The 21,349-nt window shown below is 35.4% G+C and overlaps 1 protein-coding gene and 2 pseudogenes across 2 annotated transcripts; 1 reads left to right on the forward strand and 2 right to left on the reverse strand.

Annotated features, from left to right (window-relative positions):
- The first annotated feature begins 4 nt into the window (after positions 1-4).
- LOC143581008 (zinc finger protein WIP2-like) lies at positions 5-7,648 on the forward strand (annotated as a pseudogene). Its single transcript, XR_013143756.1, has 2 exons — positions 5-653; positions 7,104-7,648. The product of XR_013143756.1 is annotated as a zinc finger protein WIP2-like (transcript).
- Positions 7,649-13,610: 5,962 nt separating this feature from the next.
- LOC143581009 (uncharacterized) lies at positions 13,611-17,876 on the reverse strand. Its single transcript, XM_077063894.1, has 3 exons — positions 17,684-17,876; positions 14,567-14,937; positions 13,611-13,836 (listed from the first exon to the last, which is right to left on the reverse strand). Exons 2-3 carry the CDS (start codon positions 14,908-14,910, stop codon positions 13,617-13,619), a joined length of 564 nt encoding a protein of 187 aa, XP_076920009.1. The 5' UTR covers positions 14,911-14,937; positions 17,684-17,876; the 3' UTR covers positions 13,611-13,616.
- Positions 17,877-20,492: 2,616 nt separating this feature from the next.
- On the reverse strand, positions 20,493-20,915 carry LOC143581007 (zinc finger A20 and AN1 domain-containing stress-associated protein 5 pseudogene; annotated as a pseudogene).
- Positions 20,916-21,349: the final 434 nt, after the last annotated feature.

The following is a 21,349-nucleotide window of genomic DNA, read 5'->3' on the forward strand; positions in this document are numbered from 1 at the left end:
ATGCATATAACCAACCCTAGCTTATCTGTTCATCTAATCTTTGTTTTCCACCTTTAGCAAACATGAGTAGCAATCACCCATACTCCACTTACTTCAATGGATCTTGGTTCAATCTTAATCTTAATCCTAACCTGCCTAACTACCACTACTTCTCTTCACCTCATCTTTCTTATTCAACTAATAATTTCACTCACTATTATCAACCCTCACCACCATCTCCACCCCTTAGAGAAGCTCTTCCTCTCTTAAGTGTAACTCCAACAAGAACACCATCAAACCAAAATCAAGATAATAATATTAATAATTACCCTAGTAGTACAATTGTTGCAACTACTATGGATGATGATACTAATGACAATGATGATGATGATGATCATGAGACTGTGACTGTAGCTCTTCATCTTGGCCTTCCAAACCCTAGCTTTTCTGCCACAAATTCAAACAATAATAATGTTACAGAAGCTGCTGATGATGATCATTATAAACAAGTGGAGGAAGAAGAAGAAGAAGGTGCAAATAGCCATGGGTATCTCACAAGTGCACTCAACAAGGGTCAGTATTGGATCCCAACTCCAGCTCAAATTCTAATTGGACCAACTCAGTTTTCTTGTCCTCTTTGCTTCAAGACCTTCAACAGATACAATAACATGCAGGTATATTATTATTATTATTATTATTATTATTATTATTATTATTATTATTATTCAACATATTTGTTTTTGACCTTTGAATCTCTCTTTAGTAAAAAGAAAAAGATAAACCTGTATTAGTCTTCTTTCCTTGTACACTCCTTTTCTTGCTAATTTTCAACTCTTTTTTTGTTTACATTTTTCACATTAGGTTTTTAAAGAAAGTATAAATGTATGTATGCATAATATTGAGTTTTAGAGTTAGCAATTTAGCATTAGTTCATGTATTTTGTTCTTCAGTTTCAGTTTAGAAAAAAAAAAGAAGAAATATTTACTTTATCTATATATATAGCATTAATTAAACCATTAATTAATCCTCAGTCCCATAAAACTTTTCATTCATTCATTCATCTCTGCATGATTTGTGTGTGTGTTTTTTGGGATTTTGAACAAATCAAGACTTTGGTCCAACTGATCAAAGGTGAGTCAGAAATAGTGCTGCAAAAACAGTTTCTTCTTTTTCTGTGATTGAACAAGACAAGGATTATGCTTTATGTTCCTTGGAGTTTGTATTCTTCTTTTTCACCTTTCTTCATCTCATTGGCAGTTGTGTCAAAACTCAAATTGTTAGTATAACTTATAATCATCATATGAATCTCTATATATGCTCCACCTAAGATACACATATGATCTTTGTGATGATGATCATATAAATTTGAACAAGTAAAAAAGAAAAAGAAACCTTCTTTTCATCAATCTATATCTATCTTCATATTTCTGACCACTTAGGCTGAGGGGTGTGGGGGGGCGCGAGAGGGGGCGTGAGTGGGGGCGCCAGCCAATAATATTGTGACGTGTGGCAGAGAGAGAAACTTGATAAGATGGGTGTTGGTAGTGGTGATAGCGCCCCGGGCCATGGTGTGGAGGGGCGCGAGAGGGGGCGCGAGCGGTTTATTTTTTTATTTTTTTATAAATGTATTAAAAAAACGTATTATTAAAAAAACAAGAAATTATTTAAAAAAACACACATTAATTAAAAAAACACATTAATATATAAAAAAAAATTAAAGTACTAAAGAAAAACATTATTCTTATTATTCGGCTTCGTCTTCTTCGATCAACCTCTTCCGGATACGTTCCTTTTGTTTTTCCATCAGCATTTGGTCGACCGGATTTAGGTGGCTGAAGTCTCTTGCAAGGAAGTCCAAATCTCTCATTCTTTTTTATCCTTTTTGTCAATAGAGACCACCTCCATGGTTTTGTTGAATTTATTGAGGGATTCAACAAGATCGTTGATGTTTACGGCTTCCCCCTCAGCCGGTTTTTTCCCCCTGGCGTCCCTTCCCAATGGCCGCCTCCTCGGCGGTGAAGACGTTTCCTCCCCCGCAACGTTTAGGTCGAATCCAACCCGGCAATCCGACCCGGCGGAAGTGCTGTACGCTCCAGACGAACTAGTTTTAGTCCGTTTCGGCCCTACTTCCGCATCAACGTCCGGCGCCACCAGCTCAACCCACTTAGAACACCTTCTCAACCTCTCCCACACCTTTACATCGTCCCACGTCTTCACCGTCCCATACCTCCGCAGGCACTCCTGCCTCCACTCTTCGACAGTGAAATTATAAACCGCCAAATCGTCACTGCCACTTGGTCTCATACGACCGGCGTTCCTGTTGAACAGATTAGTAAACAAGCCGACAAATTTTCTGATTTCGGTCCACCGACCCGAAATCATATCGGCGGTCCGCTCTGTACTCCCAACGAGCGAATAGAACGTCTCCCTAACCTTTGTCCAAAAGACCTTGCTCTTTTGGTAGTCCGCTGCAAAATGCATAAATAAATTTGTAAGTCATTTAACTTTTTTATTTAACTTTTTTATTAAAAATCATTTTTAAAAACGTTAAAACAATTACCGCAACGCCGATCCTCAGAAGTGACTATCCAAGCCCGACACAGGGCTTCCTTCTCATCCGATGACCACGGAGTGATTTTCCGTTTCGTCCTTCCGGTCGAAGCCGAACCCGACCCGTCCGTTGCAATTTGTTTTTTCCGGTGGACGCGTCTTCTTTGTCCCGCAGCTTCACCTTCTGGTTCTTGTGTCTCCGGAACTACAAAGTTATGAGACGGTTGTATGTTGGATGGTTGAAAGCCGGATGGTTGTTGCGACCCCGAATAAAACATCGCTTGGTCCGGTGCCGACCATAAATCGTCGTAACTGTAATCTGATTCTAGGTTTGGGTACCAATTTCCAGCCATGTTTTTAAAAAAAGGTTTGGAAGATGGGGTGATTTTGGGTTTTGGGTGTGGTATGTGATATTGGTATGTGATATTGGTGTTGGTTTGGGTTTGATATAGGTTAATAGAGAGAAAAGATTGTATGTTATATTGTTGTGGGTTTGTGTTGGATATAGGTGAATATATAGAGATATTTGTATGAAAAAAAATTTTTTTTTTTAATAAAAAACGAGCCCAAACGGCTATATTCACGCAAACCAAGAAACCTTCACGCCATTCTCAGCCGCTAGCCCACCCGCGCCTGCCTCTTTTTCCGCGCTCGCACCCCTCTCGCGCCCCTCTCGCGCCTCGGTGGTGTGGTGCTCGCGCCCCGGGGCGCGACCGCCTCGCCACTTGCGCCCTTTCTCGCGCTCCGCACACCTCAGCCTTAGATTTAATCCAGATGTAAATTCCCACCCATAAATTAAGCCCCACATAACTTGCTTTTGTGGTTGGGAGATTCTAAGTTGTAAACACATATTAAAAACACCATCTTTGCTTTCTTGCCTTATTAAAGATAACAGATTATGTATATGTATATAGCCTTTAGTTAAGTCCTTTTTGCACTGATCTTGTAAAGGAAAAAAAATCACATATGCTCACCTCCTACTTTCAGAAAAAAACATTTTGTTATTATTTATTTTGCCTGGGTATGTTAGTTAAATGGCAGTGTTTTAAAAACCGGTTCAAACCGGCCGGTTGAACCGGTTAGACCGGATTCACATAGTAGGCCGGTATTTTGAGTCCGGTATTTTAGACCGGTTTGCTAGAACATTGTAAACTTTAGGACTATTTTTTTTTAAAATACCGGTTTTTAACGGCAAACCGGTTTTAAGTCCGAGAAATTTTTGATATTTGTGACCTATATTTTTTCAAAATTACTTTTAACCCAACAATTAACATTCAAACGTGTAAACTTTAGGACTATTTTTAAAAAAATTGAGTACTTTTGTATTATTTTTTAATATGAATTAACTTTTGGATTATTTTTTGTTATAGAAATCAGTTAGTTTTAGGTTATTTTGGGATTAAAGTTACATCTATAGACAATTATAAGGTATAATATTTAACCGGTTGAACCTCCAGGTATAACCCGGTTCAACCGGTTTTACCATTTTTTAGTCCAATCCGATACAAATAAAATACCGGTTTTTAAAACATTGTTAAATGACATTTAATGAAATTTAAAATAAGGAACTTAATTTACTAAAAAATAGTTTTCATATACAATAGTATTGAAAATAAAATAAAAAAGCACAAAATTTAAAAAGAAGTTTAGGTATATATGTTAGAAAATGGGATTCAACTTCTCAAGCCAAAAAATAATTTCACAAAATTTGAATAGAAGTTTTGGCATGTTGGGAAATGGGATTTAACATTTCAAATTTTCAAGCCCGAAATTAATTTCATAAAGTTTAAAAAGAAGTTTAGGTATGTTAGAACATGGGGTTTTACTTCTTAATAATTTCACAAAATTTGGAAAGAAGTTTAGGTGTGTTAGAAATAGGTACTAACTTCTCAACCCTAAAAAATAATTTCATAAAATTTAGAAAGAAATTTAGGTGTGGTAGAAAACGGAATGTAACTTCTTAAGCCAAAATGCACTTTCACAAAATATAAAAAGAAGTGTAGGTGTGTTAAAATTTATAAATTTGTATTTAACTTCTTAAGCCAAAAAATAATTTCATAAAATTTAGAAAAAGGAATTTAACTTCTCAAGCCAAGAAACAATTTCACAAAATTTAAAAGTAAGTTGTATGTTTAGAAAATGGGATCTAACTTCCTAACCCAAAAAAAAAATTAACAAAAAAATTTTAAAAAAGGTTTAGGTATGTTCGAAAATGGGTTTTAATTTCTCGGACAAAAATTAATTTCACAAAATTTATGAGAGTTTATGCATATGTTAGAAAATGAGATTTTAACTTCTAATTAATGCCAGAAAACAGCATATGTTAGAAAATGAGATTTTAACTTCTAAGGCCAGAAAACAACTTTGACAAAGTTTGAAAAGAAAAGAAGTTTAGGCATGTTAGAAAATAGGTTTTAACTTCACAAGCCAAAAATTAATTTCACAAAATCTAATGTGTTAGAATTAACTTAGTGAAAATTCAGGTGACAGTTGTGGTCCTGTGATGTTTTCATAACTATCCATTTTCAAAAATCTTCTGATACTAAATTTTCTTTCTTTACTTTCATTTATTAAGGTAGCAGCAGACATACTGTGCTTTTAACTACAAATAAAGTGGTTTTTACTTTCAAAACCTAACAGACCCAAAATGAGCAGAGAGCATCATAAAACTATCAGTTATTAATGGACCCTAGTTTGTCATCATCTAAAGATGCATTTGACCTCATGTTTTCAATTTTCATAGCCTCAAATGATGATATTTTTATAAAATAATCCAATCCTATTTGCAAACTGTTTAAATTGAGACATATCTTATATATGGAATCGATTAAATCGTCAAGAATCTTTGGAAGACCGTAGGTACTTTATTATTTATTGTAATCGTAATGAGATATGAATACAGAGTAATCGACACTTGTTCTTTGATTATGTATGTCCTACATATACATCTTAGAACGATATGATGTTGATGTGTCGCTTAAGACTTTACACTTTTGACCCCTATTATTATATTGTAATGAGATATGAATATAGAGTAATCGTAATCGACACTTGTTCTTTGATTATGTTTGCCCTATATATACATCTTGGAACGACATGATGTTGATGTGTCGCTTAAAAGTTTACACTTGTGACCCCTATTATTATATTGTAATGAGATATGAATATAGAGTAATCGTAATCGACGCTTCTCCTTTGATTATGTTTGCCCTATATATACATCTTGGAACGACATGATGTTGGTGTGTCGCTTAAGACTTTACACTTTTGACCCCTTTCTATTGTAATACACTAATACATAGAATAATATATAATAATAAGGACTATTGGTTTTTATTGGTCCAAAGTATTTCATTTTTGCCGGCGCTGGTCCCAACTATCACTTTAACTGTCAACGGTCCCAACTTTCACACATGTGTCTGCCACCAGTCCACGACTAACCGAGTACTAACTCCGTTATGTTTTAGCTGACGTGTCCATCCTACGTGTTAAAAAACCTTGACGTGGCTGCCTGCGTGTATATTAATAACAAAAAACCCTTCTCCTCCTGTATATTAATAACAAAAAACCCTAAACCCAAATCAATATCTCCAATCGATCGACGATCAAGAACAACCCCAAATTAAAACCCTAATTCAATCATTGAATCGATCGAACAGGTTACAAAATCTGTTGTGGGGCATTTGAATCATCATCTCAACATTTAACAAACACCATTCGAACCACTCTGAAGAACCTTCTGCAGCTTATCTTTCTCCAAGCGTGTCTTGAAACTAAACAACACTTCAAACTGAGACCCAAATATCCTCTGCCGTTTCAACCAAAAGAACTTATTACGCAGCTTATTCCTCTTGGCTTCCATCACCAGCATCTGCTTATTAATCTTCATATGAAACTGCTCTCGTGCTTTCTTATGCACGTGAGGCGACTTCCACGGTGAATAAGGACCGTCGTGAAGGTAATCCGATTGTACGCGTGGTAGGTGGAAGCTCAGGGTGAAGACTTTTGCTGTTTGGATCGAAGGATTTTATCATTATTTGGATTTTGGTGTAGTCGGATTTGGATCGTTTGGTTTCGTGACGGAGGATGGCGTTGCCGGAAACGGATTTGAAGAATAGGTTTCTGAAAGGTGACGTCATGGCGGTTTACAGCGGTGGAAATGGGTAACCCTAATTTGGGAGTGTGTGTGGATGGATGGATGGATTCCGGCGTACAAGTTACAGAACTATAAGGAAAATTAAAAACGAGCCCTTAAACTTCTAAAGAGTTTCATAATTAGGTTACAAAATCGCCATGTCAAGGTTTTTTAACACGTAGGATGGACACGTCAGCTAAAACATAACGGAGTTAGTACTCGGTTAGTCGTGGACTGGTGGCAGACACATGTGTGAAAGTTGGGACCGTTGGCAGTTAAAGTGTTAGTTGGGACCAGCGCCGGCAAAAATGAAATACTTGGGACCAATAAAAACCAATAGTCCTAATAATAATAATAATACAAAATGGTTTAGTTTATAATAAATCTAATAATACTAACCTAACCCTCTTCATATACACTTTATTATTTTGGGATGTAGATGCATATGTGGGGGCATGGATCTCAATACAGGAGAGGTCCAGAATCCCTTAGGGGAACACAACCAACGGCCATGTTAAGGCTACCGTGCTACTGCTGCGCACCAGGGTGTCGAAACAACATTGACCACCACGCGCCAAACCGCTCAAAGATTTCAGAACCCTTCAGACACATTACAAAAGGAAGCATGGGATCAAGCCGTTCATGTGCCGTAAATGTGGGAAGGCGTTTGCGGTGAGGGGAGATTAGCGAACACACGAGAAGAATTGTGGGAAACTTTGGTATTGCAGTTGCGGATCGGATTTTAAACACAAGAGGTCTTTGAAAGATCATATTAAAGCATTTGGGAATGGGCATGCAGCTTATGGGATTGATGATATTTGCTTTGAATTAGAAGAAGAAGCTGCTTCTGAGATTGAACAAGACAATGAATCATCTCGTTGTGATAACTAATTCATGATCTATCTATCTAGCTAGCTAGCTATTGTTTCTAGAGATCATATCAGAATCACTTTTTATGGACCCTTTTTGATTTTCTTGTGTGTTCACTTTTTTCTTTTCTTTTCTTTTTTTTGGTGTGAAACTTTTGTTTGATTTAACTGTTGTTGTTTAGATGTTTTTCTTTATAATTTTATGGGACTTCAATTTGAATCATGACTTTGTGAATACTCTTTCAAGTTCTAATTCCTTTTCTAATTTCCAAGCATGATTTTTTATGAGATTTAATGTATGTATATACCTTTCATGCTAAGGCTTTCAACTGAAAAATAAATGTCATAATACTACAGAACCATACATGTTCAAAGTATTCAAATTTGTAGAGTTTTGATAGTTCTACTTTTACTTCACTACTTATTCATTTCTTTTATACTGTCAGTTAGCTCTCTTTATGTATGGTTAATTTGTTCTACATTTTGCATTTAATTTGATTATAAATATCATTTTAGCCAAGGGCGAATTAGCTTTTATTGTTGCCCTGGGTGGCTTCGGCCACTCACGTTTTTTTCACAGTAGTGTAAATTTTTGCATTGGAAGAATCAGTTACCACTAAGTATAGTACCACTACATACGTGATAATTTGCAACACCGAAAGCTTTGTGAATTTGTGGCAAAGGGCCATGTGCGACCGAGAAACTTGGTCGTAAAGTCTTTGTGATCACTAATCTGCTTTGAGGCTATATTGTGGATTGTGATGACAAATGAGTTTGCAAAGAAAAAGTTTTTTGGGTCAAATATTACAGCCATGATTGACATATTTTGATTATGTTTGGCCAGGATTGATTGTTTTTTACTATGTTTACTGTGTTTGATATTATCATGATCAAGTGTTAATAAGCAATTATAAATGGTCCCTAGCCAAGATTGAGTACGTTTGACTAATCATGTCTTGATGATTATAACTATATTTATACACTAGCTTTTACCCCTTATATTACGGAGTTGTTTTACATTTTCCGTTTTTAATATTTATATATTTTTTTGGATTTTAATTTTATTTATTGTAAAAAAGTTAATAATATACTTGATATTTGATTATAAAAGGGTTTCACAAATCGCTACATATATATACTGACATAAATTAACTGGTTGTAAAGTATCGACAAAATTAATTTGTTAGCTAGTTTTGCAACTTATTATTTATGGCATATACGACATGTTTTAGTCACATATACATGTAATAAAGTGATTTGATTTGAATAGGATAAACCAAATGAATTTCATATAATAAAATGGGTTACTAGTGAACAAGTAACTAAAATGGGGTTACAATATTCACTCATGACTAGAAATGATTTTTCGAATCTTTAAATTTAATAAAAATAATGCATAAATGCAACATGTGAGTTAACAAGTGACTACGAAAAATGTGTCGCTATAACTATTTTTCTTACCCACGTTTGAAACCATTCTAATACATGGGTGAGTTTGTCTGAGACGTAATGTCAATCGTCTAAAATAAATTTTGTAATAACTATTAAATATTACAAAAATATAACACACATGGTTTATTTTTTATGTTTCTTAGGACCCTCTTGGGGTGGTTGTGTTCAGCTTTTAAATATGACTTTGCCTAAAGTTGGGAGAGAGTGAGAGACCCTTCCTTGGTCTGATGATGGATTTGATGTAACAATTAACATATATACAATTTTTTTTTCATATTGTCCTTGTATTCTCCACTCAACTAAATAATTACAATTCTAAACTATTTGAATTTTTTATATACATATACATAAACTTACTTTAAAGAAAATAACATCTATATATGATAGATGGCCAAAATATGAACTACTTTTTCTGCTAACATTAAATTATTTGCTTTCAATTTTAATTCTAACAATGTTTTAATCTCAAATAACTATTCATATGCACTTAAAAGAAATAAAAATTAAATTTAAGTAAATAACTGCTGACATATTTCATTAATTATTTTGTACAAAGTTTACCATAAACTGAACAAGTTTTGTATAAACCTTTGATGCACATATATAGTAGTACTGATGCATATTTAGTTGCATGCATATATTTAAATTTAAGTTTGTAGTTGTGTGAAGTGCTTGCATTAAGTGGTCGGAAACCTGCACCTGCCTAGGTTTATAAGGAAATTAAGGTGGATGCATGGGTTGGTCGTAAACACAGAGGATGTTTTTCAAATTGCAGTGCACTATCATGTCATTGTGTACATAGTACGTACCAACTCATTCAGGTCAGATGTAGTAGTTACTGTTCAGTTCAAATACACATTGCTTGTGTCTACAGCTTCTGGACCCACAACCTCATTTATATACCCCAACTACAACTTCTGCTCACTCTCTTCTACACCCTTCTACCATAATTATGCTTATATTAACGGAAAATTATCAAAATAAACATGGAGAGCGTCTAAAATCTAGACACTTCACGAAAATTGAGGACAATGTCTAGACTTTAGGGGCTTTATCTGAAAGTTGGACACACTTATTTTGCGAGACGTGTAGTATGTACACAGACGTCTTCAAAGGGGAAACGTTTAAAACCTAGATGATTTCTCTGAAACATCTAGAAAATGCACTTGAAGCATCTAGGATTAGAGGAAAGGTCTGAGCGTTGGACGCTTCCCTAGGCTTAGACGACTCAGACACTAGCTCCATTGTTAATTAGACGTCCTTGTGCGTTTTTTAGATGCACATACGTTTTTTAGACTCCTCGTATATTTTTTAGACGATTCATCCAAGTGTTAAGTTTTAAGGTCCTTGATTTTCGTGACGTGTCGAATCTTGAGACACTTTTCATGTTTATTTTGGTAAATAGGTGTGAGACCATGCTGGTTATTTTGATATTTTTCTCTTAGATCGTACGTTGATCGATTTATATATAAGTGTATAAGGTTTATATCAAATACAAATGAAATTAATTATTCTATGATGTAATTACATAATTACTTTACATGTATATATAATTACTCTACGTGATTATTAGTTTCTCACAATTAGTAGGTTAACTTAATTTGTACGTTAACTTTCTCTAATTGTATATATGCTTCGGTGCACTCTCACAAAAATTGTATGTCCATAAAACAACATATGTCACCTTCAAAATGATTTTCAGAAAAAAATATATATCCATTTAACATTTGAAGTAATGGTGTTCTTACAAGTTACAACTAATCAAGACATTTAATATGTTTTTTATTTAATTATTTTAACCCTTAATAATAAAATTTATAAGCATATCATATATAAGGACCACAAATGTAGGGTTATATCATTGCTTCACTTACGCAATCCGAATAAAAGCGGTTGTTATTGTCTATTAAATGCAACCAAACAAAACTAAAAATAATATTCATATCAATCATCAATGATAATGATGCTTAATAAACATCAAATTCAATGTTACCTTTTTTTCACATGGAATGGTTACTTATATGGTTACGAATTATGGCCATTTAGATTTTTAACAATAAATGATGCATTTACTCTTCGTATCTAGCTTATATGACAAAAATAAGCAAACATGTCTTATACTAATTGTATATAATTTGTATGTATAGACACTACCAAACAAAGAATTATCATGGAATGCTACTATTGCTAAGTATTGATGAAACTCAACGTATCCCAACAAAACTCCAAAAATCAAAATAAAAAGATAGGTAAACTAAGTAAAACGGCGGTAATTCGTTGGTAAATACAAACGGAATCCATGCTCGGAGTAAATATGCGCCCTTTCATCGTTTTTGGGGAGAACAAAATATAGACTGACTATGTGCCGGTATTCGCTCATAATATTTGAAGATAAGTTTTTTTAATAAAGGATTCAGGCATTGGATTTTCAGACGTTTTCGGGTGTTGGGTCCACGCCTAACGAATTATTCTTTGTATATATAGGATAGGATCTTGGAAAGGATTCCCGCTTAGGGTAAGCTCTTGTTGTTCGGTGAGGAGGGTTTGAATCCAGTAATTTAGACCGCGAATGCAATCCCGGGTCACTTGCATCATCTTTCCTATACCCTCTGGATCGAGAATGGGATCCTTTACCGATGGATTATCCATCAATAACACACACACACACATATGTGTGTGTGTAAGATACTAAGATTGATGGTAAGAGTTGGGTCTTTCAAACCTAAAGATGGAAACTTGTATTTCAAATATGGTCGGGTTTCGGTTCCACATTTAAAATTCTAAAACCTAAGGAACCTGACCTAAGAATTCTGAAACCCAAAAGTACTGCTAGAATAACACCCATACGCATAACGCTGTTATGGTATCATCTGCATACGCATAAGAGTAGTTTATCTTTTAATGTGTTGTGTAGCCCTTAGATCACGTGAGCGCGTAAGATGTAGCTCGTAGTTCATGTGTCATATCAAGAAATGTAATCTAATTTATTTGTAATGTAAAAATATAATGTAAGTTGTTGTAACTTAATACTTACGTGACTTTATGTATCTTAAACGAACCCCTAAAACATTAAAAGACCCGTCAAGACCCAATAGCGTATACAATTCTGTACACGTGTGTAAAGGGCCCAAAATGACTTGTTATTACCTAATGTGAATTTGTGTAGCGTAAACAACCCACTAACACATGGCGATATAAATGATAAGTAGTGTAAAGCCACTACGGCCACCATAACTGCCACAACCACCACCATTTTATTCGTGTTTATGTAATATCTGTTTTATTCATTCGTCTTTTCCTAAATAACACAAAATAAAGATTCATTTCATTCTCATTGGTTAACAAAAAAGGCAATGAAATGGTAATGATGCATTTCATTCTCTTGTCCATTCTATTTTCTCATTCATTCCATTCCATCGTCCATTCCATTATCACATACCAAACAAGCCCCAAGTACTAGATCAGTTGATTAGATCTAACACGAGATTAACAAATTAAATAACATAAGCATGTATAGCTTAACAGACTGGTCCAAGATCAATGTGACAAGTACACGAGTTAATCATTTTATATTTTTCAGATAAAGATGTAAGAGGTATTTAATGTTATAACGTAGAGTTAATCTGTATGTACTTCTTGGAATGTAATAGGTATTTAATGTTACAACGTAAACGGGTATATTTTTATGTCAAAATATATAACTTAAAGCAATTAGCTATTTTAAAAAAAAATTGTAATAATGTGTTTTGTAAGCATTTTTATATGATTATAGATTTATTTTTGAACGATAGAGAATCTCACGTGTAAACCTACACATTCAGGGTCATGTCCAAGATCGACTCCTCGTCTGCCGTAAGACGGTATAAACCACTCTTTCAGGGTCATGTCCCTCGTCCGCTATAAGACTGTACCCCTGATGCCCTGTGGGGCATCAGGATCGAACCTGGGATTAAAGCTCCGATTCGACCCTTCACCCAGATGTCCTCGAATCGGCCTAAGTGAGAATCGAGCATTCGTCTCCACATAGGGAGGACATGCCTTTTAGGCTATGTGTAGTAAGGGGCTACAAAATAAGATGATTTGTGTCATCTGACGCCCATTCAGCAAAAAATGGATCTTTGTTTTAGAAGTGTAGTGGTGGTGTAACCCAATATATATATACACATGTATATATATACCACACACAACACAGTATAATAATAGTACTCTTCAAAACACTTCCGCCGACAAATACTCATTGCCCCCCCCCCCCCAAAATTATCGCCGGAGGGCGGTGTTCCTCAAAATTGTCACCCCACTACGCTTAGTCTTACCAATAGACCACATTCTCAGGACAAAAGAAAAGTCATCGGAAAAAGAAGTTAATATTACAACACAACTCGTTCAGGTTTAGGTCAAGAACTCAGACCCTGCAACTTTAAAAGCTACATTTATAAGCTTCCAAGTGGGGTTCATATATGATTTGACATGCAACTATTTCTACTGTATTTATTAAAAAAAAAAAAGCCAACTCAACGTCTCAAGTCTCAACCCTTGATCACATTCTAGAATTCATTTATGATTTTCTACTATTTCCTTATTTAAGACCTTAAAAACAGTCTTAATATAATAGAAGACATAACCTACAACAATTAGACAGAAATACCCCTGGAAGATGATTCAGCTTCCAAGTACTTGCACATCCTCTCCATCACCTCCCTACCCTTGGCACTGTTTTGCTGAAACTTCTCAACACATTTTTGCTCTATCTTCTCTGCCATTGATGCTAGCTTTGACAACGGCTTTATCCTTATGCTTGTTTCTTGTCGGCAAATTGTCCACCCGGTTGGATTGTCAGGGTGTGGCTCGTACCTAACAATTTCAACGTGTTTTTATATGCTCAATAATAAGTCAAATGAGTAATATTACCAAAAAAAAAGAGTAGCTACTAACGTGGTCAAAAGTCGTCTAAAATGTTACACGTAGGCCTGTAGAGGAACCGAACGTTCAGTGAACAGGCTGAGAGAAAGTTTATTAAACATGAACACAACTTTATGTTCGTTTAATTAAATAAACGAACATGAACAAATGCCACATTCGGAAACGTGCGTTCATTTATGTATAAGTATGCCTGTTCATCCGTTTATGTTCATTTAATTATGCATTCAAACTTATTTATTGCTAATATTAATTTGAAGTCAATTTGGTTTTCATATTTTAAAATCATCAGTTTAAATATATCTATTTAATTTTGAAATGTTTGATGTAGTCATGTAACGATGAAGGTAATTTAGACTTTGATATTCACTTTACTATCAACTCGTGTTCGTTTTGGTTCTCAATTCTGTTCTCGTTTATGTTAGTGAACCGTTCAATTAGAATATGAACACATTCTTTTTCTTAACAAACGAACACAAACAAGAAAATCATGTCCGTTCGTTTCTTCGGTTAAAGTTAAACAAACAAGCCACATTCATCCCCGTTCAGTTCATTTACTTAAACAGCTCTACAGCCCAAATTGACCTGCACATAAAACTTTCCGTTTTCGAATTTCGGTTACCCAACTTGACCGACCCACATGTTTTACCAAATCTAATCATACCTAATCTTTTCTTCAACCTCCACGTATTTCTGCAGACTAATATTCTTGGTAGCAAGCTGCATTGACCGGGCTTTGGCATCAACGACAGTTGACTCAACACAATGGCATATATCTTGACCAACAATCTTGCGAAGGAACCATGGGCCAGGAGCGTGGATGGTGATGGCACGAGTGGTGTAGAGCTTACCCGAATCAGATTCGAGCTTGTGGTTCAAGGTGTCAACTTGTAGGATGTGTGATAAGGTGCGTTTGTTCTCCGGGTCAGCAAACTTACGCCATGATGCAGATGTGACTCGTTCCCATGGATGCTTGTATGTGTGCTCTTGTGAGTATGCTTTAACCATTTTGCAGATTTGATGGCTTGTTTTCACCTACATGATGTTATGAAACATAAAAAATATAACTGACTTTAGTTAACTTATAAGACTTTATTATCCATATAATTTCGTAACAGACTGATATTCATATAACTTAGTAAGAAAAATAGCTTAAAATTTTATTGATCACTTCATCATACATTAATAAGAAATTATTATCTATATAACTTAGCTGATCTACTATAAACATCTGAATCAAGCTTGTTGTATATAGCTGACTTTATTTAACTTTTATGTTTGATTGAAAGTTAGTTAGTCAGTTATGCTTTTCTTGTATAAACTAGTACAAAAAACCTAACTAGAAGCAATGCAGTAAACAGAAATTTATAAATTCATTGCACTGTATACCTATTTTTTTCTATTTACCTTCTCTATCCGGATTCGATTAGCTTAATTCTAAATAAGTTTAGATTTACTATTAGGTTTAAACACAGCAAGATCCAGAATTTGTTTCATTTTCAGGCCTAACCTTTGGACAAATGATGATGAACAATGAATGTTCTGATCTTTAGTGGATTTGTTACTAGTTTTGAACTTTTCGTATTAGCTGGACGATTCTAAATGCTAATTCTATCAGATACTATATTATATATGTGGAATGGTATTAAATTTAAAATTTTCATTCTGTTTTAACTTATAACATTATATATTTTTAATTTTTCCTGTTATTGCGCTTTCTTGTCTAAAGTGCACTTTTTTGCCCGTCATTTACGCAACCGACAAGCCCTATGCGCCTTGCCACTTTTGAGTTTTGACTACTATGAGTATGGTCAACATCAAGTCATCAGCAACCACATAAGAAACCCCTAATTGTTGAAAATAATCAAGCATAGCAAAGACAACTGGGGATTTGCTTCGCTTACAAATAACTTCAGATTTGTTCTTAGTTCTATCACTCTATGAAGGTTCATAAAGTTTCTACATATATTCACTACATTAACTCTCTTAGATAACGCTGTTGTCCAGCACACATATCATCAAGCGACTTAGATAAGTTTTCTTGTAGCCCAACAAGGAGTCGTCTTTTATACAACAAGAATATTGAGCATAAGAATGGGATCTTCACACAATTGATTGAAAGCAAAATATGGAATCTTCCAAACCCCATGATACAAAACATAAATGCACTAACGCTGTTAATATTATTAAACTTTATATGCTCATTTATCTTCCAAGTTCACACCAAGTTGAGATGCATAAATAAGTTCATATCTTCATGATTCACAAACCTTTTCCTGATTTCCTCTAATTAAGATGCATAGTTTGTCGGCTCACATTTCCCTCTTTTTCTAATGACTATGACGAAAACACATAACCCGATTCAAGTACCAAATGGAATGCATACTTTGTCGGTTCACGTTTCCCTCTTTCGCTAATCACTATGACGAAAACACGTAACAATATTCAATTACCAGATGTATCATGTGCATTCTATCTACTGATTTCTCTCAGACACATTCTAGAACAAGTGCAAATAAAAATCCAATTGTCCTAGACACATTATTCTTGTTTCTCTTCCTTAAAACTTAAACACACCTAATTTTCTTAAAATCACACTAGCAGCTTAACGCATTAATAAACATCAAAAAAGTTAATTCTAACATCTATCCATGTGAAACAAGGATACATCACAAATCACAAGCAACCACAGTTACCCTAAGTTACATATGACAAGCTCTCCTTCCAAATTCGCATCATAACAGAATGCGAGTACAAGTGAAGTGTGAGAATATTGTTATAAGACCCCTAAATTAACTTTTCCATCAATAAATCATTATTCAGCACCAAAATATGTTGCAAAACTTAATGAGACTGACTACTCAGAAACTGATTCAAAAACCAACCGTTTCATCCGATTTAATATTAAAAAGCTATTCACTCCATATGGAACGTATATTTTTGCCGGTTCACATTTCCCTCTTTCGCTACTCACTACGACAAAAACACGTAACACCATTCAATTACCACACGTATCATCTGCAATCCAATATCCACTGATTTCTACACACATTCTATTCAATTACCACATGTATCATCTGCAATCTAATATCTACTGATTTCTATACACATTCTAGAACAACTGCAATAAAAATCTAGGGTTTGGATCAAATACAAATGAAATTAACAAGCGACCTGTGCGAATCAAGTAATGTAATTATATATACAGCATAGTGTAATTACAGTAAGATGTAATTACATAATTACACTAGCTGTATATATAATTACACTATTGATTCGCACAGTTAGCACGCTTTTTAATTTGTACGTTAACTTTTCGTATTTCTTTTCCTTACAGCGATTTTCTCAAAATCAAATGTAGCTCCACACTACACTAACCGCTTAGCGCATTAATCCGCATCGAAAAATAGTTATCCTAACATATATCTTTAGATTAAGTCCGTATAACCTAAACATTCCAGTACTCATATCACCAATTATCCTTCCAAATTCACATAACCAAAAGCGAGTACACAAATACCGCAATATTATTATTAAAAAGCCCTAAATTAACCATTCCAATAATAAATCATTATTTACGTTACAAAACCTAATGCGATAGACTACTGCAGAAGCTAATACTCATCCACCGCTAAATTATTATTAAACAAATAAAACATCAGATTATCATCAAATTGATAATGAAATCAATAAACAGAAACCGTAAAATATATAGATTAATCAGCAACAGATTTACGATTAATGATTAATTAACAATCACGTAGAGTTAAGATCAGAGCACCTGGTATTTGTAATTTGTAAATCCAAAGCCGCCTCAGAACGAAAGTAATAATATTTTAATAAAAATAAAAATAAAAACGGATAAAGGAAATTGTTTACTTATATAGTTGGGGGATTGTTACAGTAAGGCGGTGGTCTATGATGGTTTCGGTGGACGTGATATTATCCGTGTTCCACGTGTTAACGATGATGATCATTGATTGGGCCAAAAATATTTTGGGCCTTGGTTGGAAATGCAACTCAAATGTCTCAACGTATATGGGCTGAATAAATGAACGTCAAAATTAGTTAAATTAGAGGTCGGGTTTTGAGATAAACCGGATCAGTTTTAGAATCGGTTTGGATTAGGTTAATGGAAGTTAAAATTGGATGTTGGCTAGATCAGATCGGTTTGAGATCGGGTTTTAATGAAATAATCTGAGTTGTTAGGAACTGGTTTTGATTAGTTTGGGACTCGGATTGAGTGAAACCGGTTAGGATAAAGAAAAGGTAAATCTGTCTATCTTTAAAAATTCAGAGGCGGGGAGATGGTTAGATGGAGTTACCAAAGTATCGAGCAAGGTCAAAGGCGATCAACATATGAGAAGAGGCGAGATCTATGCGAGGTCAACTTTTCTTAAGATCCAATTTCAAGTATGAACAAGAGGGTTGTGAAAGATGGTTTATAGAACGGATTGAGTAACGGATTATTACAAGAGATCTTATTTTTTGAAGTCGAGTTTCAAGGGGTAGCGCAATAAAGCAAGGGAGTTAGGACCCGACTTATATATGGCCCTCACATTTTAATAGAAAAAAGCTAGCATGTAGATTGATGACCTTTGTCATTTGTGGTCTATAACTATTCATACACTTAATTCGTATTGGACCGGAAAAACTTGATATTGAATCCTTCTGTATAAGCATAACATCTCGTTTAATTGATCATCAAGTATTTGATTGGGGATTGATATGCATGGGTGGTCTTGTTTTGAAATTGTTATGACAATTTGCATGAGTGGTCGGAAATCACCAAAATACTATATATGTGAGTATATAGAACGCATGTTTGGTTTTGGAAATCGAATCGGATCTAATCAAAGTTGGTTTTTCGGGAATCGAATCGGATCTAATCAAAGTTGGTTTTTGGGAATGGAGTCGGATTTAATCAAAGCTAGTCAAAGCTGAACTCAGGTACCAAGAATTAAACGAACAAGAATCAAGATTATCAAACAGGAAATTAATGCTTGTATTATTGATTAACGGAAAGATAACGAACTGAACTGTTACAACTTACAACACACATATCGGTCCACCTATACACATACAATATTACAAAATGACGTAACAGCCCCTCTAAAACTAAAACAAAACAGACTCAAACTTTGAAATTACAACTTTAATCTCCCAATAAAAACCGGACCACTTTAGACCATGTGTAATGGTGCGTTGTGGCTAGCGTTTTGGGTGAAAACGCAGGGGGTACACCGCCCCCCCCCCCCCCCCCGCGTTTGGAAAGACCTCTTGAGGTTTCACCCAAAATGGGGCTTGGTGTTGGATGCCGAAGCCGAAGGCGAAGGTGGTCCGCGTAAAAAAAAGTCTAAAACATCATCTTCGGTTGATCCAGACACGCCCCGTTCCGACGCTCGAAACTTCAACTTAAGCGATAATGACCCCGTGAATACTATCGACATGCCTCGGCCGGGGGGTAGAAGAACCAAAGGCAAAGGAAAGGGGAAAGGGGCCGGTTCGTTGTCGGCAACGGGTTCGAATCCCGAATTGGAAAGCCAATTCCAATTAATGAACTCTCGACTCCAAGATTTACACAAACTTGGAACCCAACGACTTCAAGTAAATTTGGACGTCGTCGACCTACTTCGAAGGAATGAGATGGACAAAGACATCGAGATTTTATCAAACGAGCTATCCGAAGGCGACCCGATAGTCCAATCTCTAAAAGCCAATCGACGAGCGAAAATTTTAGAAAAATATAAATGAGTTTTAGTTTTATTAGTATTATTTATGTTTTTTTATTTTAATTTGATGTATTTTTTTTTAATTTAGTTTAATGTAATTTTTATTTGGAAGTTTAATGTAATTTTTAATTTTATGTTAATTTATTTAAATGAATTATTATTTAAAAAAAACAAATAAAATTATAATGACTGGGCGCCACGTGACGCATAACCCCTGGATGTGAAGAGTTATGACTACAGCCTGTTTTTGTACAAAACCATAACTCTGACTGGGCGCCACGTGACGCATAACCCCTGGATGTGAAGCTTTACGACTACACATGGTCTTAGAAACCGGTAACAAAACCGTTGGTTTATAACTAGTCGCTCTCAAACCGGATTCTAGATCAATATAGAAACGGCTTTCGATATGCTCGAAATTGTGGCCCAGATAGCGATCCATCACACTATTTTATAATAATAAATTAATAATACTTTGCTGGAAAGTTGGTCCATCCACCATATGCTATACGTTTTCCTTTTTGACTTTTTTTTTCTTTTATTTATTCATTTTCAATTTTGCCAACCCAAACTTGAGAGCGAAATAATAATAATAATAATAATAATAATAATAATAAATTTAGCACGTCATAAAAGGTTACAGCATTACACTAACACAATTAATCAATTGACAAAACTACCCTCAACTTTCAATCAAATTTCACATCTACCCCCTCATCTCCTCCACGGCAAACTCTCAATCCACCGTACGGTAAACCGTGACGTCACCACACCGTAACCGCCTCTGTTCAACTTTTGGCGCCATATTTTAACAACCGATTAATCGGACGATGCCGTCGTTAATATCCGATCGTTGATTTACACCTTGAGAATCTTCGCCGCTCTAACCACCGGATTCTCCCGCGCAATCGCCTCACGTCCAGCGGCTTTGTAGTCGTAGCTGCAGTCGTGGCGGTCGGAGTAACGGTGCTCGGAGCAGAACATGTCGCCGCAACGGCACCGGAATCCGATCAATCCGACCTTCCGTTTGCAACTTAAACACCGATTCACCACGCGCCGCCGCGTCTCCGCGTCCTCAACCGCCTCAAACCGTCGTTTTCTGGACGGATCTGAGGTTTCAGTTTCGGTTTCCGGCACGGCGGCGGAGTTAGATCGAAAGTCAACGGTAACGCCGGATTTGAGATCGGATATACGGTCAGTGAGGGAGATTGAAGGTGAGCATAAGGTTAGGGTTTCGGGAACCTTGAGCTCGGTTTCTTCTTTCTCTCTCTTCTGAGCCATTGATTGATTTTTGGGATGAGAGAGAGAGAGATGGGATTATTATTAAGTTTTAAAGGTGGGAGAGAGTTTGTTTATAAGGGATGAAATGACGGTAATGACCTTCTGGAAAGTTGAATTAATCGGTTGGTTGGGGTTCTGACAAATAGCGACGGGGAGGATAAGAAAGAATTACCTGTCAAGGAAGGTATGTATACTTCATCCAAACTAGAAAACATAAACAACATTGAAAATAATAGCACACAATTTGAATATATTTTATATAAAAGAAAAATTCTGATTAAATTTAGAAATTGCACCTTCAAATTCAACCTTGACGATGAGATTTATGAAACAGTGACAGGATGACATGTGGCGTCTAAACTCATCATCAAATATGAGTTTGAGGTCCAAAACCGGTTGTTACGATCAGTTTTGGATGCCTGTTTGTCAATTTT

The sequence above is a fragment of the Bidens hawaiensis genome, unplaced genomic scaffold (assembly GCF_021521415.1).
Source record: "Bidens hawaiensis isolate Kalapana, Puna unplaced genomic scaffold, B.hawaiensis_p1.1 tig00030786_1, whole genome shotgun sequence".
Taxonomy (NCBI): domain Eukaryota; kingdom Viridiplantae; phylum Streptophyta; class Magnoliopsida; order Asterales; family Asteraceae; genus Bidens; species Bidens hawaiensis.